Source organism: Salmo salar, chromosome ssa02 (genome assembly GCF_905237065.1).
Source record: "Salmo salar chromosome ssa02, Ssal_v3.1, whole genome shotgun sequence".
NCBI lineage: Eukaryota > Metazoa > Chordata > Actinopteri > Salmoniformes > Salmonidae > Salmo > Salmo salar.
The window spans coordinates 80,868,494-80,891,620 of NC_059443.1; the positions used below are offsets into that span (position 1 = coordinate 80,868,494).

The following is a 23,127-nucleotide window of genomic DNA, read 5'->3' on the forward strand; positions in this document are numbered from 1 at the left end:
ACCTTCCAGCCTTATTCTAAAATTGATTAAATTGTTTTTTTCCCTACACACAATACCCCATAATGACAGAGGAAAATGTTGTGAACAATTATAAATGTACACTGACACATCGCGACCCACCATTAACAGGGTCGCGACCCATACTTAAGAAAGGCGGTTGTAGGGTCATACCCAAAACTCGATGCAGTAATCGCTGCCAAAGGTGCTTCAACAAAGTACCGAGTAAAGGGTCTGAATACTTATGTAAATGTGATATTTCCATTTTTTATTTGAACCTGTTTTTGCTTTGTCATTATTGGGTATTGTGTAGATTGATTAAAAATAAATACATTTTAGAACAAGGCTGTCACGTAACAAAATGTTGAAAAAGTCAAGGGGCCTGAATACTTTCCGAAGGCACTGTATTTGCACCCTCTCAGTGAACTAATCCATGGCAGAGGCCTAGACTAAAATCCAATTTATGCTTTTTCCAAAAATTTGGTCACAGGCTCCATATGGAGGGTTAAAACCTCTTCCAGATATGACCCTTCATCTCAATTTCCACCTAAAATGACACCCAAATCTAACTGCCTGCAGCTCAGGACCTGAAGCAAGGATATGCATATTCTTGATACTATTTGAAAGGAAACACTTAAGTTTGTGGAGATGTGAAATTAATGTAGGAGAACATAACACATCTGGTAAAAGATAAAAACAAAAAACATGTTTTCAACTTTTATTTGATCTTTGAAATGCAAAAGAAAGGACATACATTGAGATGGATGCTGGGGATCATTTATATGTTGTCCACAACAGGGCAACAGTATGTGTGCAAAGTTTCAGACTGATAACTTCAGGAATGAGCGAGTTACATGACATTTAGTATGAAGTCACCCAGGTGTCCCACACGAGTTGCCCAAATGTACCCAAGTGGCCAAACTGATACATTCAAGAAAATACCTATATAGAACATACAAAAATGCTATGCTAATAAAAAATACAATATGGGGGTCTGTCCACAGCTCTTAGGAGAATGGTTCGGTCAGGTTAAAACCTCTTCCGGATAGGACCCTTCATCTCAATTTCCGCATGAATGACATACCCTAATCTAACTGCCTGTAGCTCAGGCCCAGAAGCAAGGATATGCATATTCTTGGTATCATTTGAAAGGAAACACTGAAGTTTGTGGAAATGTGAATTGAATGTAGGAGAACACAATAGATCTGGTAGAAGAAAATAAGAGAGCATATATTTTCTGTTTTTTTATTGTTGTTGCATTATCTTTCACATGAACAGCCAAACATTCAGATAGGAAGCTGGGGATAATTTAGATGGAGAACATAAGAGGGCAACAGTAGTTGTACAAAGTGTCAGACTGATAACTTCAGGAATGAGCGAGCAACATGACAGTTAGCATGAAGTCACACAAGTTGCCCAAATGTACCCAAGTGGCCGAATTGGTGAAGTGATACATTTTTATGCAAATAACTATACACACAACATAACAAAATGCTATTCTAACACACCATTTTTTTAAATAAAAATGTTTTAAAAAAACAAGAGTAAACCCTTGGAAGACCCTCAGTCCTCTACACAATATTGTCCTGCTGATGCCATGTCCCATAGCAGTCTCTTTCTGCTGTAAAGCAGAGGCAAACCGAACAAGTCGTGCAGGTGATGGGGGACTTCATGCGACAAAGAACACAACGACGCCTCCATGCTGTGCCCTTTTGGCCCTGAGGCACATTCATGCCTGCAGTTATGAATGTTGGCATGTGAACACCACTGGTGGCAGGAGCAGAAGGGACAGAGGTAGAGGGGACAGAAGGTGCTGCAGTGAACTTTGTGCCGTAGCCAGCAAGCTCCTGGATGAGCAACTTTCTGAAGGCTAGCTGTGTCATGGGGGTCTGTCCAGAGCTCTTAGCCATTTCCTTCTGGAGGACGAATGCATTCACCACAGCAATGTTGATGAAGTGATAGAACAATGTCCTGTACCATTTCATTGTCTTGTGGAGAACATTGTTGTAGCCTATCAGAGCGTTTGACAGGTCCACACCTCCCATGCTCTTGTTGTAGTCCTTCACAGCAGCTGGAATGGGGACATTTTTAGTGGTCCGTGCCCCATTAGTGTCCTTCACACGCCTGACGACGTGATCGCCACTGTACGACTTGTGGATAGTGGTGCACATGACCACCTCTCTGGTATCCATCCACTTTACAAAGAGCAGGTCATCCTTACGAATCCATCGCATGGTACCCCTATCTGTCCTCTTAGGCATGTCGTTCACTTTTGTTTTGGGAAAACCCACTCTGTTGGGACGAATGGTGCCACAAGCCCACACATCCAGCTTCCTCAGATCTGTAAACAGGGTAGGGCTTGTGTAGAAGTTGTCCACAAACAGTTTGTAGCCCTTCCCCAGCAGTTGAAAATCCAATAATTCCATAACGGAATCATAACTAAGTCCCTTACCGGTGTCTGAGATGGATTTCCCCTCATAAACAAAAAATTCCAAGTGTAGGCACACACAGAATCGGCCAAAACAAACAGTTTGTACCCCCATTTTGTCGGCGTGTTACACATATATTGTTTGAGGCCAATTCTAGCCTTTGAGGCTGCCATCCTCTCATCTATGGACAGGTTCTGGTTGGGCTGAAAATGGGTCTTGCAGGCCTCAACCATGCTGGGGTAGAGAGGTTTGATTTTGCAGAGCCTATCAAAGCTTGCTGTGCCTCTCTTCTGGTCATTGTCCTCATCAACTTGTGGGTCACTGATATGAAGCGCCTGCGAGATAGTCAGAAACCTTTTACAAGACATGACAGTGGTGGGGAAAGGCAGTTGGTAGAGTGTTGACGTTCTCCAGTAGTCCTTCAGGTTTTCGAACTTCACAAGCCCCATGTAAATAACCAGTGAGATGTAACAGTACAGGTCTTGGATGGAAATGGGCTTCCATGCCTCTTTCTTGCCTGCTTGTTTCTTAGCCCCATACTTGTTGGTGTTAGACACCAGCGAATCAAGAACTGACAAGGAGAAAAACATCTGGAAAAGATGAAGGGGGCTGTACTTTGCAGTCATGTCTAGCTGAGGTCCTGGCTGCCTTTTCGGTCTAAATGTTGGTGGAAGTGGCTCCACATCCTCTTCTAGCACAGTGTGCCAGCAGTCCTCTGCCTCGGTGGTAGTTGCCGCTGGTTCACTGGCCCTCCTCCGCTTCTGGACTGGCCTCTTCACACCTCTAGATGGCCGGGCGGGGGAAGGTGTGGAGCCGGAGACAGCAGGGGTCCAGCTGGATGAACCAGCTTCAGCGTCTGAATTAGTGGGGGATGAACACCTTGACATTGTGGGTTCCCATTGTTCATCCGAGTCCCTGGCACTGTGTAAGAAAAGAAAGAAAAAAAAAATCTGTATAGTATATCTACTATATAGAGTAGAGGGACCATAATCACGACAGTGAAGTGTGTGTTTATCAATGGTAAATAAGGCTGGTCAGGGGAGAACGGCTCATAGTGGTGGCCGGGGTGAGTGGAATGGTATCAAGCAACATGGTCTGTGGTGCTGTTCCATTCCGGCCATTGTTGTGGGTCACCCTCCCCTCAACAGCCTCCAGCCTATTTACAGTGCCTTGCGAAAGTATTCGGCCCCCTTGAACTTTGACCTTTTGCCACATTTCAGGCTTCAAACATAAAGATATAAAACTGTAATTTTTTGTGAAGAATCAACAACAAGTGGGACACAATTATGAAGTGGAACGAAATTTATTGGATATTTCAAACTTTTTGAACAAATAAAAAAAACTGAAAAATTGGCCGTGCAAAATTATTCAGCCCCCTTAAGTTAATACTTTGTAGCGCCACCTTTTGCTGCGATTACAGCTGTAAGTCGCTTGGGGTATGTCTCTATCAGTTTTGCACATCGAGAGACTGAAATTTTTGCCCATTCCTCCTTGCAAAACAGCTCGAGGTCAGTGAGGTTGGATGGAGAGCGTTTGTGAACAGCAGTTTTCAGTTCTTTCCACAGATTCTCGATTGGAATCAGGTCTGGACTTTGACTTGGCCATTCTAACACCTGGATATGTTTATTTGTGAACCATTCCATTGTAGATTTTGCTTTATGTTTTGGATCATTGTCTTGTTGGAAGACAAATCTCCGTCCCAGTCTCAGGTCTTTTGCAGACTCCATCAGGTTCTCTTCCAGAATGGTCATGTATTTGGCTCCATCCATCTTCCCATCAATTTTAACCATCTTCCCTGCCCCTGCTGAAGAACAGCAGGCCCAAACCATGATGCTGCCACCACCATGTTTGACAGTGGGGATGGTGTGTTCAGGGTGATGAGCCGTGTTGCTTTTACGCCAAACATAACGTTTTGCATTGTTGCCAAAAAGTTCGATTTTGGTTTCATCTGACCAGAGCACCTTCTTCCACATGTTTGGTGTGTCTCCCAGGTGGCTAGTGGCAAACTTTAAATGACACTTTTTATGGATATCTTTAAGAAATGGCTTTCTTCTTGCCACTCTTCCATAAAGGCCAGATTTGTGCAGTATACGACTGATTGTTGTCCTATGGACAGAGTCTCCCACCTCAGCTGTAGATCTCTGCAGTTCATCCAGAGTGATCATGGGCCTCTTGGCTGCATCTCTGATCAGTCTTCTCCTTGTATGAGCTGAAAGTTTAGAGGGACGGCCGGGTCTTCGTAGATTTGCAGTGGTCTGATACTCCTTCCATTTCAATATTAATCGCTTGCAGTGCTCCTTGGGATGTTTAAAGCTTGGGAAATCTTTTTGTATCCAAATCCGGCTTTAAACTTCTCCACAACAGTATCTCGGACCTGCCTGGTGTGTTCCTTGTTCTTCATGATGCTCTCTGCGCTTTAAACGGACCTCAGACTATCACAGAGCAGGTGCATTTATACGGAGACTTGATTACACACAGGTGGATTCTATTTATCATCGTTAGTCATTTAGGTCAACATTGGATCATTCAGAGATCCTCACTGAACTTCTGGAGAGTTTGCTGCACTGAAAGTAAAGGGGCTGAATAATTTTGCACGCCCAATTTTTCAGTTTTTTATTTGTTAAAAAGTTTGAAATATCCAATACATTTCGTTCCACTTCATGATTGTGTCCCACTTGTTGTTGATTCTTCACAAAAAAATACAGTTTTATATCTTTATGTTTGAAGCCTGAAATGTGGCAAAAGGTCGAAAAGTTCAAGGGGGCCGAATACTTTCGCAAGGCACTGTATATAACAATGGAATGGAGTGAATGGAACAGCACCAAACAAACCATGTTGCTTGATGATGTGGAACCTTGGGGCGGCAGGTAACCTAGTGGTTAGAGCGTTGGGCCACTAACCCAAAGGTTGGTGGATCGAGTCCCAGAGCTGACAAGGTAAAAAAACTGTCGTTCTGCTCCTGAACAAGGCAGTTAATCCAATGTTCCTAGGCCGCCACTGTAAATAAGAATTTGTTCTTAACTGACTTGCCTAGTTAAAGAAAAAATAAAATACCGTACCCCGGCCACCACTATGAACCGTTCCCCCCTGACCAGCCACAGGAAAGGAAGACCCATAAGTTCATTAGAGTTACCAGCCTCAGAAATTGCAGCACAAATAAATGCTTCACAGAGTTCAAGTAACAGACATCAACTGTTCAGAAGAAACTGTTTGAATCATGGTTGAATTGCTGCAAAGAAACCACTACTAAATGACACCAAATGAGAAGATGAGACTTGCTGGGGCCAAGAAACACAAGCATTGGACATTAGACCGGTGGATATCGGTACTTTGGTCTGATGAGCACAAATTAGAAATTTTTGGTTCCAACCGCGGTGTCTTTGTAACGCGGAGTAGGTGAACGGATGATCTCTGCATGTGTGGTTCCCACCATGAAGCATTGAGGTGGTGGTGTGATAGTGCTTGCTGGTGGTGACACTGTCAGTGATTGATTTAAAAAGCATTCTGCAGCGATACGCCATCCCATCTGGTTTGAGCTTAGTGGGACTATAATTTGTTTTTCAACAGGACAATGACCCAACACACCTCCAGGCTGTGTAAGGGCTATTTGACCAAGAAGGAGAGCTGCATCAGATGACCTGGCCTCCACAAACCACCCGACCGAAACCCAATTGAGAAGGTTTGGGATGAGTTGGACCGTAAAGTGAAGGAAAAGCAGCCAACAAGTGCTGGTTGAGAGTAAGCTGGTTGAGAGAATACCAAGAGTGTGCAAAGCTGTCAAGGCATGATTCCATGTGTGTGTTTTCATAGTTTATGTCATCATTATTATTCTACAATATAGAAAAAGAAAAACCTTTGAATGTGTAGGTGTGTCAACTTTTGACTGGTACTATATATATATATATATAGCTGAAGTCAGAAGTTTACATACACCTTAGCCAAATACATTTAAACTCAGTTAACAATTCCTGACATTTAATCCTAGTAAGAATTCCTTGTCTTAGGTCAGTTAGGATCACCACATTATTTTAAGAATGTGAAATGTCAGAATAATAGGAGAGAGAATTATTTATTTTAGCTTTTATTTCTTTCATCACATTCCCAGTTGGTCAGAAGTTTACATACACTCAATTAGTATTCGGTAGCATTGCCTTTAAATTGTTTAACTTGGGTCAAACGTTTTGGGTAGCCTTCCACAAGCTTCCCACAATAAGTTGGGTGAATTTTGGCCCATTCCTCCTGACAGAGCTGGTAACTGAGTCAGGTTTGTAGGCCTCCTTGCTCGCACACGCTTTTTCAGTTCTGCCCACACATTTTCTATAGGATTGAGGTCAGGGCTTTGTGATGGCCCGGCCAATACCTTGACTTTGTTGTCCTTAACCTGTTAGGGCTAGGGGGCAGTATTGACACGGCTGGATAAAAAAAACATACCCGATTTAATCTGGTTACCACTCCTACCCAGTAACTAGAATATGCATATACTTATTACATATGGATAGAAAACACCCTAAATTTTCTAAAACTGTTTGAATGGTGTCTGTGAGTATAACAGAACTCATTTGGCAGGCAAAACCCTGAGACATTTTCTGACAGGAAGTGGATACCTGATGTGTTGTATTACCTTTAAACCTATCCCATTGAAAAACACAGGGGCTGAGGAATATTTTGGCACTTCCTATTGCTTCCACTAGATGTCACCAGCCTTTACAAAGTGTTTTGAGTCTTCTGGAGGGAGATCTGACCGAACAAGAGCCATGGAACGATGATGGCCCATTAGACACCTGGCGCGCGAGTTCATGTTGGGTACCCTCGTTCCAATACGTTATAAAAGAGTATGCATTCGTCCACCTTGAATATTATTCATGTTCTGGTTAAAAAGGCCCTAATGATTTATGCTATACAACGTTTGACATGTTTGAACGAACGTAAATATATTTTTTCCCCTCGTTCATGACGAGAAGTCCGGCTGGCTTAGATCATGTGCTAACAAGACGGAGATTTTTGGACATAAATGAGCTTTTTTGAACAAAACTACATTCGTTATGGACCTGTGATACCTGGAAGTGACATCTGATGAAGAGAATCAAAGGTAATGGATTATTTACATAGTATTTTCGATTTTAGATCTCCCCAACATGACGTCTAGTCTGTATCGCGACGCGTATTTTTCTGGGCGCAGTGCTCAGATTATTGCAAAGTGTGATTTCCCAGTAAGGTTATTTTTAAATCTGGCAAGTTGATTGCGTTCAAGAGATGTAAATCTATAATTCTTTAAATGACAATATAATATTTTACCAATGTTTTCTAATTTTAATTATTTAATTTGTGACGCTGACTTGACTGCCGGTTATTGGAGGGAAACGATTTCCTCAACATCAATGCCATAGTAAAACGCTGTTTTTGGATATAAATATGAACTTGATAGAACTAAAAATGCATGCATTGTCTAACATAATGTCCTAGGAGTGTCATCTGATGGAGATTGTAAAAGGTTAGTGCATCATTTTAGCTGGTTTTATGGTTTTGGTGACCCTGTCTTTGAATTGACAAAACATTACACACAACTCTTGTAAATGTACTGTCCTAACATACTCTAAATTTATGCTTTCGCCGTAAAACCTTTTTGAAATCGTAAAACGTGGTTAGATTAAGGAGATGTTTATCTTTCAAAGGGTGTAAAATAGTTGTATGTTTGAAAAATTTGAATTTTGACATTTATTTGGATTCAAATTTGCCGCTCTTGAAATGCACCTGCTGTTGATGGAGTGCACCACGGGTGGGACGCTTGCGTCCCACCTAGCCCATAGAGGTTAAGCCATTTTGCCACAACTTCGGAAGTATGCTTGGGGTCATTGTCCATTTGGATGACCCATTTGCGACCAAGCATTAACTTCCTGGCTGATGTCTTGAGATGTTGCTTCAATATATCAACATAATTTTACTCCCTCATGATGCCATCTATTTTGTGAAGTGCACCAGTCCCTCCTGCAGCAAAGCAACCCCACAACATGATGCTGTCACCCCCGTGCTTCACGGTTGGGATGGTGTTCTTCGGCTTGCAAGCCCCCACCTTTTTCCTCTAAACATAAATGGTAATTATGGACAACCGGTTCTATTTTTGTTTCATCAGACCAGAGGACATTTCTCCAAAAAGTACAACCTTTGTCCCCATGTGCAGTTGCAAACCGTAGTCTGGCTTTTTTATGGCGGTTTTGTAGCAGTGGCTTCTGCCTTGTTGAGGGGCCTTTCAGGTTATGTTGAAATAGGACTTGTTTTACTGTGGCTATAGATACTTTTGTACCCGTTTCCTCCAGCATCTTCACAAGGTCCTTTGCTGTTGTTCTGGGATTGATTTGCACTTTTCACACCAAAGTACGCTCATCTCTAGGCGACAGAACACGTCTCCGTCCTGAGGGGTATGAAGGCTGCGTGGTCCCATGGTGTTTATACTTGCATACTATTATTTGTACAGAAAAACGTGGTACCTTCAAGCGTTTGGAAATTGCTCCCAAGGATGAACCAGACTTGTGGAGGTCTACATTCTTTTATCTGAGGTCTTGGCTGATTTCTTTAGATTTTCCCATGATGTCAAGCAAAGCTGCACTGAGTTTGAAGGTAGGCCTTGAAATACATCCACGGGTACAACTCCAATTGACTCAAATTATGTAAATTAGCCTATCAGAAGCTTCTAAAACCATGACATAATTTTCTGGAATTTTCCAAACTGTTTAAAGGCACAGTCAACTTAGTGTATGTGAACTTCTGATCCACTGGAATGGTGATACAGTGAATTATAAGTGAAATAGTCTGTCTAAACAATTGTTGGAAAAATTACTTGTGTCATGCACAAAGTAGAAGTCCTAACCGACTTGCAAAAACTATAGTTTAACTTCTTATGGCTGGGTGGCAGTATTGAGTAGCTTGGATGAATTAGGTGCCCAGAGTAAACTGCCTGCTACTCAGGCCCAGAAGCTAAGATATGCATATTATTAGTAGATTTGGATAGAAAACATCCAAAAGAATCCAACCAGGAAGTGGGAAATCTCAGGTTGTAGTTTTTCAAGTCTTGGCCTATCCAATATACAGTGTCTGTGGGGTCATATTGCACTTCCTAAGGCTTCCACTAGATGTCAACAGTCTTTAGAACCTTGTTTGAGGCTTCTACTGTGAAGTGGGGGAGAATAAGAGCTGATTGAGTGATGGGTCTGCCAGAAGGGCATGAGCTTCAGTCATGCCCATTAGAGGTAGCTGAGTTCCATTGTATTTCTAAAGACAAAGGAATTCTCCGGTTGAAACATAATAAGATTTATGATAAAAACATCCTAAAGATTGATTCTATACATCGTTTGACATGTTTCTACGAACTGTAATGGAATTTTTTTAGTTTGTCTGGCCTGCGCGTCATGAATTTGGATTTGTGAACTCAAGGCGCGAACAAAACGGAGGTATTTGGACATAAAGGATGGACTTTATCGAACAAAAACATTTATTGTGGAACTGGGATCCCTGGGAGTGCATTCTGATGAAGATCATCAAAGGTCAGTGAATATTTAGAATGCTATTTCTGACTTCTGTTGACTCCAACATGGCGGATATATTGTATGGCTTGTTTTTGTGTCTGAGCTCCGTACTCAGATTATTGCATGGTGTGCTTTTTTGGTAAAGCTTTTTTGAAATCTGACACAGCGGTTGCATTAAGGAGAAGTTGATCTAAAGTTCCATGCATAACACTTGTATTTTCATCAACATTTATGATGAGTATTTCTGTAAATTGATGTGGCTCTCTGCAAAATTACCGAATGTTTTGGAAGAAAAACATTTCTGAATGTAACGCGCCAATGTAAACAGATTTTTGGATATAAATATATACTTTATCGAACAAAACATACATGTATTGTGTAACATGAAGTCCTATGAGTGTCATCTGATGAAGATCAAAGGTTAGTGATTCATTTTAGCTGTATTTCTGGTTTTTGTGACGCCTCTCTTTGGCTGGAAAAATGGCTGTGTTTTTCTGTGACTAGTTGCTGACCTAACAATCGTTTGGTGTGCTTTCGTAGTAAAGCCTTTTTGAAAATCGGACACTGTGGTGGGATTAACAACAAGTTTATCTTTAAAATGGTGTAAAATACTTGTATGTTTGAGGAATTTTAATTATGAGATTTCTGTTTGAATTTGGCGCCCTGCACTTTCACTGGCTGTTGTCATATCGATCACGTTAACCTGTTGGGGGTAGGGGGCAGTATTTACACGGCCGGATAAAAAACGTACCCGATTTAATCTGGTTATTACTACTGCCCAGAAACTAGAATATGCATATAATTATTGGCTTTGGATAGAAAACACCCTAAAGTTTCTAAAACTGTTTGAATGGTGTCTGTGAGTATAACAGAACTCATATGGCAGCAAAAACCTGAGATGATTCCTTACAGGAAGTACCATTCCTTGAGCTTCTTGACTCTGTTTATTGAAGACTGAGGATCTTTGCTGTAACGTGACACTTCCTACGGCTCCCATAGGCTCTCAGAAGGCGGGAAAAAGCTGAATGATGTAATTCCAGCCCCAGGCTGAAACACATTAGCGCTTTTTGCAAGTGCTCTATCAGAGGACAATGGGCTGAGGCGCATGCACGGGTCGACCCCATGTTTTTATTTTCTATCGTCTTTGAACCTAAACACAGATTCCCGGTCGGAATATTATCGCTTTTTACGAGAAAAATGTCATAAAATTTATTTTAAACAGCGGTTGACATGCTTCGAAGTACGGTAATGGAACATTTAGAATTTTTTTGTCACGAAATGCGTCGTGCGCGTCACCCTTCTTTACCATTCGTATAGTGTCTTGAACGCACGAACAAAACAGAGGATATTTGAACATAACTATGGATTATTTTGAACCAAACCAACATTTGTTATTGAAGTAGACGTCCTGGGAGTGCATTCTGACGAAGACAGCAAAGGTAATAACATTTTTCTTACAGTAAATCTGATTTTGGTGAATGCTAAACTTGCTGGGTGTCTAAATAGCTAGCCCTGTGATGCCGGGCTATCTACTGAGAATATTGCAAAATGTGCTTTCACCGAAAAGCTATTTTAAAATCGGACATAGCGAGTGCATAGAGGAGTTCTGTATCTATTATTCTTAAAATAATTGTTATGTTTTTTGTGAACGTTTATCGTGAGTAATTTAGTAAATTCACCGGAAGTTTGCTAGTTCTGAACGTCACATGCTAATGTAAAAAGCTGGTTTTTGATATAAATATGAACTTGATTGAACAAAACATGCATGTATTGTATAACATAATGTCCTAGGGTTGTCATCTGATGAAGATCATCAGAAGACAGCTAAATGCAGCACTAACCTTTGATGATCTTCATCAGATGACACACCTAGGACATTATGTTATACAATACATGCATGTTTTGTTCAATCAAGTTCATATTTATATCAAAAAACAGCTTTTTACATTAGCATGTGACGTTCAGAACTAGCATACCCCCCGCAAACTTCCGGAGGAATTTGCTAAGAATTTACTAAATTACTCACGATAAACGTTCACAAAAAGCATAACAATTATTTTAAGAATTATAGATACAGAACTCCTCTATGCACTCGATATGTCCGATTTTGAAATAGCTTTTTGGTGAAAGCACATTTTGCAATATTCTAAGTACATAGCCCAGGCATCACGGGCTAGCTATTTAGACACCCGGCAAGTTTAGCACTCACCAATATCAGGTTTACTATTATAAAAGTTTGATTACCTTTTGTTGTCTTCGTCAGAATGCACTCCCAGGACTGCTACTTCAATAACAAATGTTGGTTTGGTCCAAAATAATCCATCGTTATATCCGAATAGCGGCATTTTGTTCGTGCGTCCCAGACACTATCTGAAATGGTAAATCAGGGTCGCGCGCGTGGCGCAATTCGTGACAAAAAAATCTAAATATTCCATTACCGTGCCAAGCATGTCAACCGCTGTTTAAAATCCTTTTTATGCCATTTTTCTCGTAAAAGCGATAATATTCCGACCGGGAATCTCCTTTTAGCTAAACAGAGGAAAGTAAACAAAGCTTTCGGTCGACGCGGGCACGAGCCTGAGTCTCACAGTACTGTAACCAGCCACTACCCAAACGCGCTACTTTTTTTCAGCCAGAGCCTGCAAAGCCACGATTCAGCTTTTTACCGCCTTCTGAGACCCTATGGCAGCCGTAGGAAGTGTCACGGGACAGCTAAGATCCTCACTCTTCAATAAACAGAGACAAGAAGAACGACACCTTGTCAGACAGGCCACTTCCTGAATGAAACCTTCTCAGATTTTTGCCTGCCAAATGAGTTCTGTTATACTCACAGACACCATTCAAACAGTTTTAGAAACTTTAGGGTGTTTTCTATCCATATGTAATAAGTATATGCATATTCTAGTTACTGGGTAGGAGTGGTAACCAGATTAAATCGGGTACGTTTTTTATCCAGCCGTGAAAATACTGCCCCCTAGCCATAACAGGTTACACTGGTTACTACTCTTGTCCAGAAACAAGAATATGCATATAATTAGTAGATTTGGATAGAAAACTCTAAAGTTTCTAAAACTGTTTGAATGGTGTCTGTGAGTATAACAGAACTCATATGGCAGGCCAAAACCTGAGAAGATTCCATACAGGAAGTGCCCTGTCTGACAATTTGTTGTCCTTCTGTTGGATCTCTATCAAAAATACAGCATCTGTGCTGTAACGTGACATTTTCTAAGGCTTCCATTGGCTCTCTAAAGCCGCCAGAAAGTGGAATGGGGTGTCTGCTGTCTCTGGGCAAAGAACAGCAGCAGAATTTGTAGGTGGTCAGCCTGGGGACAGTGAGACAGATGTGCGTTCACAAGACTACTCAATTTTTTTTCTTTCAGCCTTTGAATGAATACAACGTTGCCCGGTTGGAATATTTTCGCTATTTTACGAGAAAAATCACATAAAAATTTATTTTAAACAGTGTTTGACATGCTTCTAAGTACGGTAATGGAATATTTTTTTATGTTTTGTCACGAAATGCGCTCGCCCTTCGGATAGTGACCTGAACGCACAAACAAAACGGAGCTATTTGAATATAACTATGGATTATTTGGAACCAAAACAACATTTGTTGTTGAAGTAGAAGTCGTCCTGGGAGTGCATTCTGACGAAGAACAGCAAAGGTAATCCAATTTTTCTAATAGTAATTCTGAGTTTAGTGAGCCCAAAACTTGGTGGGTGTCAAAATAGCTAGCCGTGATGGCCGAGCTATGTACTCAGGATATTGCAAAATGTGCTTTCGCCGAAAAGCCATTTTAAAATCTGACACCGCGATTGCATAAAGGAGTTCTGTGGTTTTGGTTTTTGTGACATATATGCTTGCTTTGAAAATGGCTGTGTGATTATTTTTGGCAGGGTACTCTCCTGACATAATCTAATGTTTTGCTTTCGCTGTAAAGCCTTTTTGAAATCGGACAATGTGGTTAGATTAACGAGAATCTTGTCTTTAAAATGGTGTAAAATAGTCATATGTTTGAGAAATTTAAGTTATAGCATTTGAGGTATTTGTATTTCGCGCCACGCGATTCCACTGGCTGTTGACTAGGGTGGGACGCAAACGTCCCACCTAGCCCATAGAAGTTAACATGAGAAGCAAAAACGTATTTTACTTACCGATCTAAAAGTGGATCTTTTCCGTCCAAAAACATTTCTTCCGCTGGAATCATAACTGTGGTCACTCACAGAGTCCTCATCCATTCCTTCTGTGTCACTCTCCCAGTCAATTTCTGCAATAATATTATCAAAATGTTTATACTTGGACTGAGTTTTAGCTTTTCCACTCTTAGTAGCCATGTTTAACTTTTTCAGATTTGAGAAGTTTGTAAAAGAGAACGAACTGATGTGAAACGTAGACTACAGTTGTTCCTGTTTCCTTTCACCAGAGAATGAACTGTGTTGACAGCTCTAAGCGTGATGGCTGTTTGTCCTACAAACAGCGTTCACATACTGCTGGAAAGCCCAGCTCATTGGCTATCTAGCTAGGTTTCAAAACGATAGGTGGTCATTGGACCAAGACCCTTCATGGGCTAATTCAGGTGTTGTATAGCCAATACGTAATGTAGAATTTTGAAACAAGTTTGGTTGCCTTCTAGAGTGTCTGAGGATTGCACAGAAACCGGACTTGACCGTGTTAAACAACGTTAGATTGCTAACAAAATTAGATTTCATAAAATTGTTTTGTTACAAGTTGAAAGAGTCGGAATTCATGCAGAACTCTGTTTACAACATGGATCGTGTTAGGATATACACTACCATTCAAGAGTTCGGGGTCACTTAGAAATGTCCTTGTTTTTTAAAGAAAAGCATTTTTTTTGGTCCATTAAAATAACATCAAATTGATCATAAATACAGTGTAGACATTGTTAATGATGTAAATGACTATTGTAGCTGGAAATGGCTGATTATTTGTGGATTATCTACATAGGCGTACAGAGGCCCATTATCAGCAACCATCACTCCTGTGTTCCAATGGCACGTTGTGTTAGCTAATCCATGTTTATCATTTTAAAAAGGCTAATTGACTATTAGAAAACACTTTTGCAATTATGTTAGCACAGCTGAAAACTGTTGTTCTGATTAAAGAAGCAATAAAACTGGCCTTCGTTAGATTAGTTGAGTATCTGGAGCATCAGCATTTGTGGGTTCGATTACAGGCTCAAAATGGCCAGAAACAAATAACTTTCTTCTGAAACTTGTCAGTCTATTCTTGTTCTAAGAAATTAAGGCTATTCCATGCGAGAAATTGCCAAGAAACTTAAGATCTCAGACAACGCTGTGTACTACTCCCTTAACAGAACAGCGCAAACTGGCTCTAACCAGAATAGAAAAGAGGAGTGGGAGGCCCCGGTGCACAACTGAGCAAGAGTACAAGTACATTAGAATGTCTAGTTTGAGAAACAGACGCCTCACAGGTCCTCAACTTGCAGCTTCATTTACTTCTTTGGGCTGGGGGCAGTATTTTCACGTTCGGATGAAAGGTGTGCCCGTAGTAAACTGCTTCCTACTCAGGCTCAGAAGGTAGGATATGCATATTATAAGTAAATTTGGATAGAAAACACTGACGTTTCTAAAACTGTTTGAATGATGTCTGTGAGTATAACAGAACTCACATGGCAGGTAAAAACCTGAGAAAAATCCAACCAGGAAGTGGGGAAATCTGAGGTTTGTAGAAATCCAACCAGGAAGTGGTTTGTAGTTTTTCAAGTGATTGCCTATCCAAACTACACTGTCTGTGGGGTCATTTTGCACTTCCTAAGGCTTCCACTAGAATGTTGTTTCATGCTTCTACTGTGAATATTGAGAGAACAAGAGGTCCTGGAGTCAGATGACTGAGAGAATGACATGAGTTCAGTGGCGTGTGTTCCCATGAGTTAGCTCTGTTCCTTTTCTTTTTTGAAGACAAAGTAATCGTCCGGTTGGAATATTATTTAAGATTTATGATAAAAAGACCCTAAAGAATGATGCTATACATCGTTTGACATGTTTCTACGAATGTAAATATAACTTTTTTGACTTTTCGTCGTGACATTTCGTCGCGCTTCCTGCATTTGGAGTAGTGGACTGAACGCGCAAACAAAAAGGAGGTATTTGGACATAAATGATGGTCTTTATCGAACAAAACAAACATTTATTGTGGAACTGGGATTCCTGGGAGTGCATTCTGATGAAGATCAAAGGTAAGTGAATATTTATAATGCTATTTATGATTTTAGTTGACTCCAAAATGGCAGGTATCTGTATTGCTTGATATTGTTGTCTAAGCGCAGTACTAAGATTACTGCAAAGTGTTCTTTTGTCGTAAAGTTATTTTGAAATCTGACAGCGGTTGCATTAAGGAGAAGTGTATCTATAATTCTTTGAATAACTGTTGAATATTTTATCAACGTTTATGATGAGTATTTCTGTAAATTGATGTGCTCATTCACCGGAAGTTTTGGGAGGCAAAACATTTCTGAACATTACACGCCAATGTAAAATGGGGTTTTTGGATATAAATATGAACTTTATCGAGCAAAACATACATGTATTGTGTAACATGAAGTCCTATGAGTGCCATCTGATGAAGATCATCAAAGGTTAGTGATTCCTTTTAGCTGTAGCTTCTAGCATCCCACATTTCACAGAGAGGTTAAATAGTACCCGCAAACCACAAGTCTCAACGTCAACAGTGAAGAGGCAACTCCGAGATGCTGGCCTTCTAGGCAGAGTTCCTCTGTCCAGTGTCTGTGTTATTTTGCCCATCTTAATATTTTATTGGACAGTCTGAGATATAGCTTTTTCTTTGCAACGCCGCCTAGAAGGCCAGCATCCCGGAGTCGCCTCTTCACTGTTGACATTGAGGCTGGTGTTTCGCGGGTAGTATTTAATGAAGCTGCCAGTTGTGAGGCATCTGTTTCGCAAACTATACACTCTAATGTACTTGTCCTCTTGCTCAGCTGTGCACTGGGGCCTCCCCTCCTCTTTCTATTCTGGTTACAGCCAGTTTGCACTGTTCTGTGAAGGGAGTAGTGCACAGCGTTGTACGAGATCTTCAGTTTCTCGAATGGAATAGCCTTCATTTCTCAGAACAAGAATAGACGGACGAGTTTCAGAAGAACGTTCTTTGTTTCTGGCCATTTTGAGCCTGTAATCGAACCCACAAATGCTGATGCTCCAGATACTCAACTAATCCAAAGAAGGCCAGTTTTATTGCTTCTTTAAAATCAGCATAACAGTTTTCAGCGTGCTAACATAATTGCAAAAGGGTTTTCTAATGATTAATTAGCTTTTTAAAATGATAAACTTGGATTAGGTAACACAACGTGCCATTGGAACACGGGAGTGATGGTTGCTGATACTGGGCCTCTGTACGCCTATGGAGATATTACATAAAAAATCTGCCATTTCCAGCTACAACAGTCCTTTACAACATTAACAATGTTTACACTGTATTTCTGAGCAATTTGATGTTATTTTAATTGACTTTTTTGTACTTTTCTTTCGAAAACAAGCAAATTTCTAAGTGACCCCAAACTTTTCAACGGTAGTGTATATATAAAAACACACGTTTAAAATTTGCACCAATTGATTGGTCGAAAGAACAGGTGGCTAAGTCAAACAAGATTTTTATTAGTCAGGGACAGCCCTACTGGGAAAAGATACCAGTCCATCTTCATATCAACTAACAGAACTCTGCTGGTTGTGTTTGTAACAGATACCAGTGGGCAGATCTATTTTATTTGTTCAAACTAAACTACAGCACTTACTTTGCTGAGTCAAATCTGATCCTTTCTTCTTTTCTCTTCCTCTCACAGTTCCACTCTGCCCCATTGTTTTCCTGCAGTCCACCAGCTGCACAGACAACCTCTTCATACCCAGCAGTAAGGCGCTACTGGGAGAGGCACGACACGGGGACTCCGGGAGGGAGGAAGGGCTAGCGTTGTCCTGGTAACCATAAAGAGGGGACACAGACACATATCATTATGGATGCTGATGCCACTGTTGTCATGAAGTGCTTTACAGAAACCCAGCCTAGACCCCGATAGAGCAAGCTGTATGCTAGACCAGACCAAGCTGTACCATCTGGTGTTCTGATCTGCAGAGACTCTTCTCTGCCTCGTCAGCATCAGGATGTTGTTGAGGCTCCCCAGAGGATCCACAATAGTCATGTCTCTCTCCTGTGTGAATAAGAACATCAAACAGATGGTGAACTTATGAACTTCTATTGCAATCATAGGGTCTTACAAGAGGCATGAATATATGTCTAAAAAGGGCCTAAAATTAGCCACTTAAAATGGCACCATCTGGTTTGCTTAATATAAGGAATGTGAAATTATTTATATACTATTACTTTTGATACTTCAGTATATTTTAACTTTTACTCAAGTATTATTTTACCTGGTGATTCACTTTTACTTGGTGACTCACTTTTACTTGAGTTCTGTTAAGGTATCTTTACTTTTACTCAAGTATGACAATTGCGTACTTTTCCCACCTCTGTGATGGAAATGTTAAAGGTCCGTCCCACGAAATGGGGGCATTTTGCGTACGTTTGATAATTTAAGTAGAAATTATGCACTGTATATTATATTTTAAACCCGGCTATACTAGAATAAGTGCACTTTAATATGGACCACAGAGAATTCAATAAGTCCCAAAAATATATGTACCAATGGCAGATTGCCCCTTAAACAATTCCTACAGTACTGAACAACATTTACATTTTAGTAATTTAGCATACGCTCTTATCAAGAGCGACTTACAGTAGTCAATGCATACATTTCATTTAATGCATTTTTTTTGTACTGGCCCCCCGTGGGAATTGAACCCACAACCCTGGCGTTGCACACACCATGCTGGCGTTGCAAACACCATGCTCTAACAACTGAGCCATATTTAAGTGTAGAACTTCAGTATAATGCCCCTTTAAAAAAACACGGTTCAACAACTGCATAGTTTGTCTCCCTGTTTTTAAGACAGTACTCACTGGTGGTAATCGGAACTTCAGTCTCCTCTTTTATTGAGATATCCTCCTTTACTCCAAAAGGTTCTTCCTCTTCTTTAAATTTTACGGCATCTTCCTCCTTTTTGATTCTGAAAGCTTCTACCTCTTTTTCCACTTTGACAACCTCTTTCCCATATTCCTCTTTCACTGTAATATCATCCTCTTGTTTCAATGTGATAGCCTCCTTTTTCATTCTTGAAACTTCTTCCTCTCCTTTCACCAGTTTCTTTCTCCGTCTAGATTAGTGAGTTTATGCTCCGGACAATTAGCCTAGTGCAGTATCAATGTAACACATTTGCTAATTTAACAAGCAAATACGTGTAAATTAACCAGTCGATAGGTAAACAGAATTATGTTCAAAACACTATGAGTAATATACAGAAAATTGGTCTAAAGAGCTTCAATGTTTCGGTTCTATGTTCGCTAGCAAAGCACCGCGTGGTTAAACCAGAAGCCTTTTGTCGCTGTTGAAGAAGCCTCCTGTTCCGTCCACTAGATTATACGTCACTCAAGAAACATCACCTGAAAGACTCATAGCGCCATCTGCTGACTGGAGTGGGTAACGCAGATTGGAAAAATATTAATTACAATGTTCATTCTGGCAAGCAATGTCATAAGAAGTAATTTAAAAACAACCAGATGTTATGTTTTCTCTTACTTCTTACAGCCAATACTTTACTCCAGGGCTGGCCTGCCCATTAGGCAGGATTAGGTGACAGATTGACGAGGGTGGTGTATCCGAGCTAAATTGACCAAGGCTCATCGCTAACAACACATAATAAGACTTCATATAATTCTGCCCAAATACAATGAAAACTTCTCTCACCCAGTGGCATATGGGCTATTTAGGTAAGTGTTGTTGTTGCCACATGAAGCACTTCCCACTTTGCAAAAAGCAACATGGACAGATAGGGCTCTACCTGTGTAGAGCACGTGCTCCTTTTCCCTTCCTGTCTCTAAAGTGCCCTTTTGGGTGGTGGTATAATTTGTATTCATTTTTTCTCATAGTTATACTGAACCCACTGCCTACAAGTCGTCGTTAAATTAGCCTCAGTGATTTGTATTTTCCTTCAGCTTTGTTCCTTTTCCCAAGAAAGCTAATGTAGCATTGTGATGTTGTTACCCTAGATTATGCACCAAATTGCACACAAGGACCAATTCAAATAGGCCAGGTCAATAGGGGATGTTAATAATTTGATAATAATAATAATTCAGTGTTTTTTTTTTTTTAATTACAGCTGCATAGGTAATGTTATTTTTTGGTGTACAAACACTTTTTCATATCAATCTTGTACATACACGTGATTGTAAAAGTTTGGTATATTTGGGTTTGGCCCATTGCGGGTTATTTGTATTTCCGTACCCCCTTATTGTTCTCTTTTGTCTGACCTTCGGCTAGCAAGTTATGTTGTCCTTGGCTCCGAAATTGTTCAGTATAAAACCGTGGTAATGTTACACAATGTGCTGTTATGCAACCATAAGTTTGTTACAATGTGGACAATATAAAGATTTATGTTAACAAGTTTCACTGAGCTCGCTAACTAGGGTACCTATTGTAACTTGTGAGTACTTGGGACAGTGTATGAGTGACTGTCCATGTGCTTGCGCAGGTGCCTGAGAGCTGTGACTGCGCCAAGGGCTAACGTATTGTGTGTTGTCTCTTCGTGTGCAGGTATGTCTTTTATTTTGTCCGAATTATGTTCTATATCATTTTACTTGTATTGTATGGTGTGTTGTTGTGCACTGAATGTGTGCATGCAGCACCTGTTATTTATTTTTGGCACGCTCTCTTTTGTCTGACCTTCGGCTAGCAAGGTGCCTGAGAGCTGTGACTGCGCCAAGGGCTAAAGTATTGTGTGTTGTCTCTTCGTGTGCAGGGCAAATAAAAATAATTCAACCAGCAGACCTCCAGTTGTGGCAGTGTCCTAATTAAAAGTACACAACGCAGAACGAACCACGCTACACCTAGGTATTTGTAGTTGTTCACATATTCTAAGTCAGAACCGTCCAGAGTAGTGATGCTAGTCGGGTGGGCGGGTGAAGGGCAGCAATCGGTTGAAGAGCATGCATTTAGTTTTACTAGCATTTAAAAGCAGTTGGAGGCCACAGAAGGAGTGTTGTATGGCATTGAAGCTCGTTTGGAGGTTTGTTAACACAGTGTCCAAAGAAGGGCCAGATGTATACAGAATGGTGTCATCTGAGTAGAGGTGGATCAGAGAGACGCCAGCAGCAAGAGGGCGACATCATTGATGTTCCCAAGAAAGCTAAGGTAACTGAGCTAAATGACTATCGCCCCGTAGCACTCACTTCCCTCATCATGAAGTGCTTTGAGAGACTAGTCAAGGACCATATCACCTCCACCCTACCTGACACCCTAGACCCACTCCAATTTGCTTACCGCCCAATAGGTCCACAGATGACACAATCACAATGCACACTGCCCTAACACATCTGGACAAGAGGAATACCTATGTAAGAATGCTGTTCATCGACTACAGCTCAGCATTTAACACCATAGTACCCTCCAAACTTGTCATTAAGCTCTAGACCCTGGGTCTTGAACCCGCCCTGTGCAACTGGGTCCTGGACTTCCCGACGGGCCAGGTGGTAAAGCTAAATTAAAGAGCAGTGATACTATGATGAAGGCCCTGAGGTCGATACTTAAAGATTATTAAAGAGCAGTGATACTATGATGAAGGCCTTGAGGTCGATACGTAAAGCTTATTAAAGAGCAGTGATACTATGATGAAGGCCTTGAGGTCGATACGTAAAGCTTATTAAAGAGCAGTGATACTATGATGAAGGCCTTGAGGTCGATACGTAAAGCTTATTAAAGAGCAGTGATACTATGATGAAGGCCTTGAGGTCGATACGTAAAGCTAAATTAAAGAGCAGTGATACTATGATGAAGGCCTTGAGGTCGATACGTAAAGCTTATTAAAGAGCAGTGATACTATGATGAAGGCCTTGAGGTCGATACGTAAAGCTTATTAAAGAGCAGTGATACTATGATGAAGGCCTTGAGGTCGATACGTAAAGCTAAATTAAAGAGCAGTGATACTATGATGAAGGCCTTGAGGTCGATACGTAAAGCTAAATTAAAGAGCAGTGATACTATGATGAAGGCCTTGAGGTCGATACGTAAAGCTTATTAAAGAGCAGTGATACTATGATGAAGGCCTTGAGGTCGATACGTAAAGCTTATTAAAGAGCAGTGAGACGGTGCGTGTTTCTTATTTGTTCTCAAGGCATCAAAATGTGAAAAAAAGCCTTTCTATATGCTCTGTACAGCCTTAACTATGGAGTGAAATGGGATATCAGCCAACTCAGTGACATCCACAGAACACTGTACAGCCTTAACAATGGACTGGCCCCATGAAATGGGACATCAGCCAACTCAGTGACAACCACAGAACACAACTATGTATAGTTTACACAAATATTAGTGTCTTAGCTTTTATTGCAGGACTTTGACTGTGTGTATTGAACATTCATATTGGACTGTACAGCCTTACCTATAGAGTGTACACCACCACCGATCACAACTTCCTGTTTCCATCACAGTTGTCGTGAGGTTTTTTATACGGTATGACTTTACTGACATAACTTTGGATGGAAACGTGGTTAATCAATCTGTATACAGCCTAATTATTTTCCCCTCAGGAAGCTCCGGTTAAACAGTGGTTGTAGTGCACTGCTGCCACCACGAGGCCTGGAGGGCATTTTGACTTTGTTGATAGCTAGGTGTGTTAGCTAACTGTGTTAAATAGCTGTGCGGCTAAAGATGTAGCAGCTAGCTAACTGGCTACTGATCAACCTATTGTGTGTATTGAACATTCATATTGGACAGCCTTACCTATAGAGTAGCCCCACCACCCATCAGCCCATTCTCTTCTTGACATCAAAGCTGCAGTGTATTGTTGCTGTAGGAGTTTATGATTAATAATCCTATTTATTTGATGTCACCATACTATTCCTTTAAAGCCCCACGCTGTAAAATATAAATCATCAGAGTGGGTCACCAACCTAAATGTAAACAATATCACTTGATTATCAGAGGAGTAAACTATGAAGCAAGCAAGAACTACTCAGACATTCCAAATATCACTTGATTATCAGAGGAGTGTATTATGACATCAGATAGAACTACTCAGAC

General features: G+C 40.8%; 1 protein-coding gene and 1 long non-coding RNA gene across 5 annotated transcripts; one reads left to right on the top strand and one right to left on the bottom strand.

The window, feature by feature from the left end:
• Nucleotides 1-1,228: 1,228 nt before the first annotated feature.
• Nucleotides 1,229-19,420, bottom strand: LOC123736417 (piggyBac transposable element-derived protein 4-like). Of its 4 annotated transcripts, none has more exons than XM_045713229.1 (4): nt 18,954-19,420; nt 18,047-18,144; nt 17,734-17,911; nt 1,229-3,347 (listed from the first exon to the last, which is right to left on the bottom strand). In XM_045713229.1, exons 1-4 carry the CDS (start codon nt 19,162-19,164, stop codon nt 3,202-3,204), a joined length of 633 nt encoding a protein of 210 aa, XP_045569185.1. In that variant the 5' UTR covers nt 19,165-19,420; the 3' UTR covers nt 1,229-3,201. The 4 variants fall into 4 exon arrangements, with proteins under 4 accessions (XP_045569185.1, XP_045569184.1, XP_045569178.1 ...); XM_045713228.1 differs by having other exon boundaries at nt 18,954-19,148; XM_045713222.1 differs by lacking the exons at nt 17,734-17,911; nt 18,047-18,144; nt 18,954-19,420 and adding exons at nt 5,481-5,513; nt 14,102-14,138.
• LOC123736756 (uncharacterized) lies at nt 18,095-20,869 on the top strand. The gene is made up of 3 exons (XR_006766396.1): nt 18,095-18,172; nt 20,582-20,643; nt 20,783-20,869. It is a non-coding gene; the product is annotated as an uncharacterized lncRNA (long non-coding RNA).
• The last annotated feature ends 2,258 nt before the right edge of the window (nt 20,870-23,127 follow it).

What these genes read in the sequence shown, in the direction of transcription:
- LOC123736417 (XM_045713222.1), bottom strand. Translation starts at nt 14,136, where the DNA reads ATGTTTTTGGACGGAAAAGATCCACTTTTAGATCG. An exon ending in AAAGATCCACTTTTAGATCG is followed by an intron (nt 5,514 to 14,101) that starts GTAAGTAAAATA and finishes GTGGCTGGTCAG; the next exon opens with GGGGGAACGGTTCATAGTGG. An exon ending in ATAGTGGTGGCCGGGGTACG is followed by an intron (nt 3,348 to 5,480) that starts GTATTTTATTTT and finishes TTTCTTACACAG; the next exon opens with TGCCAGGGACTCGGATGAAC.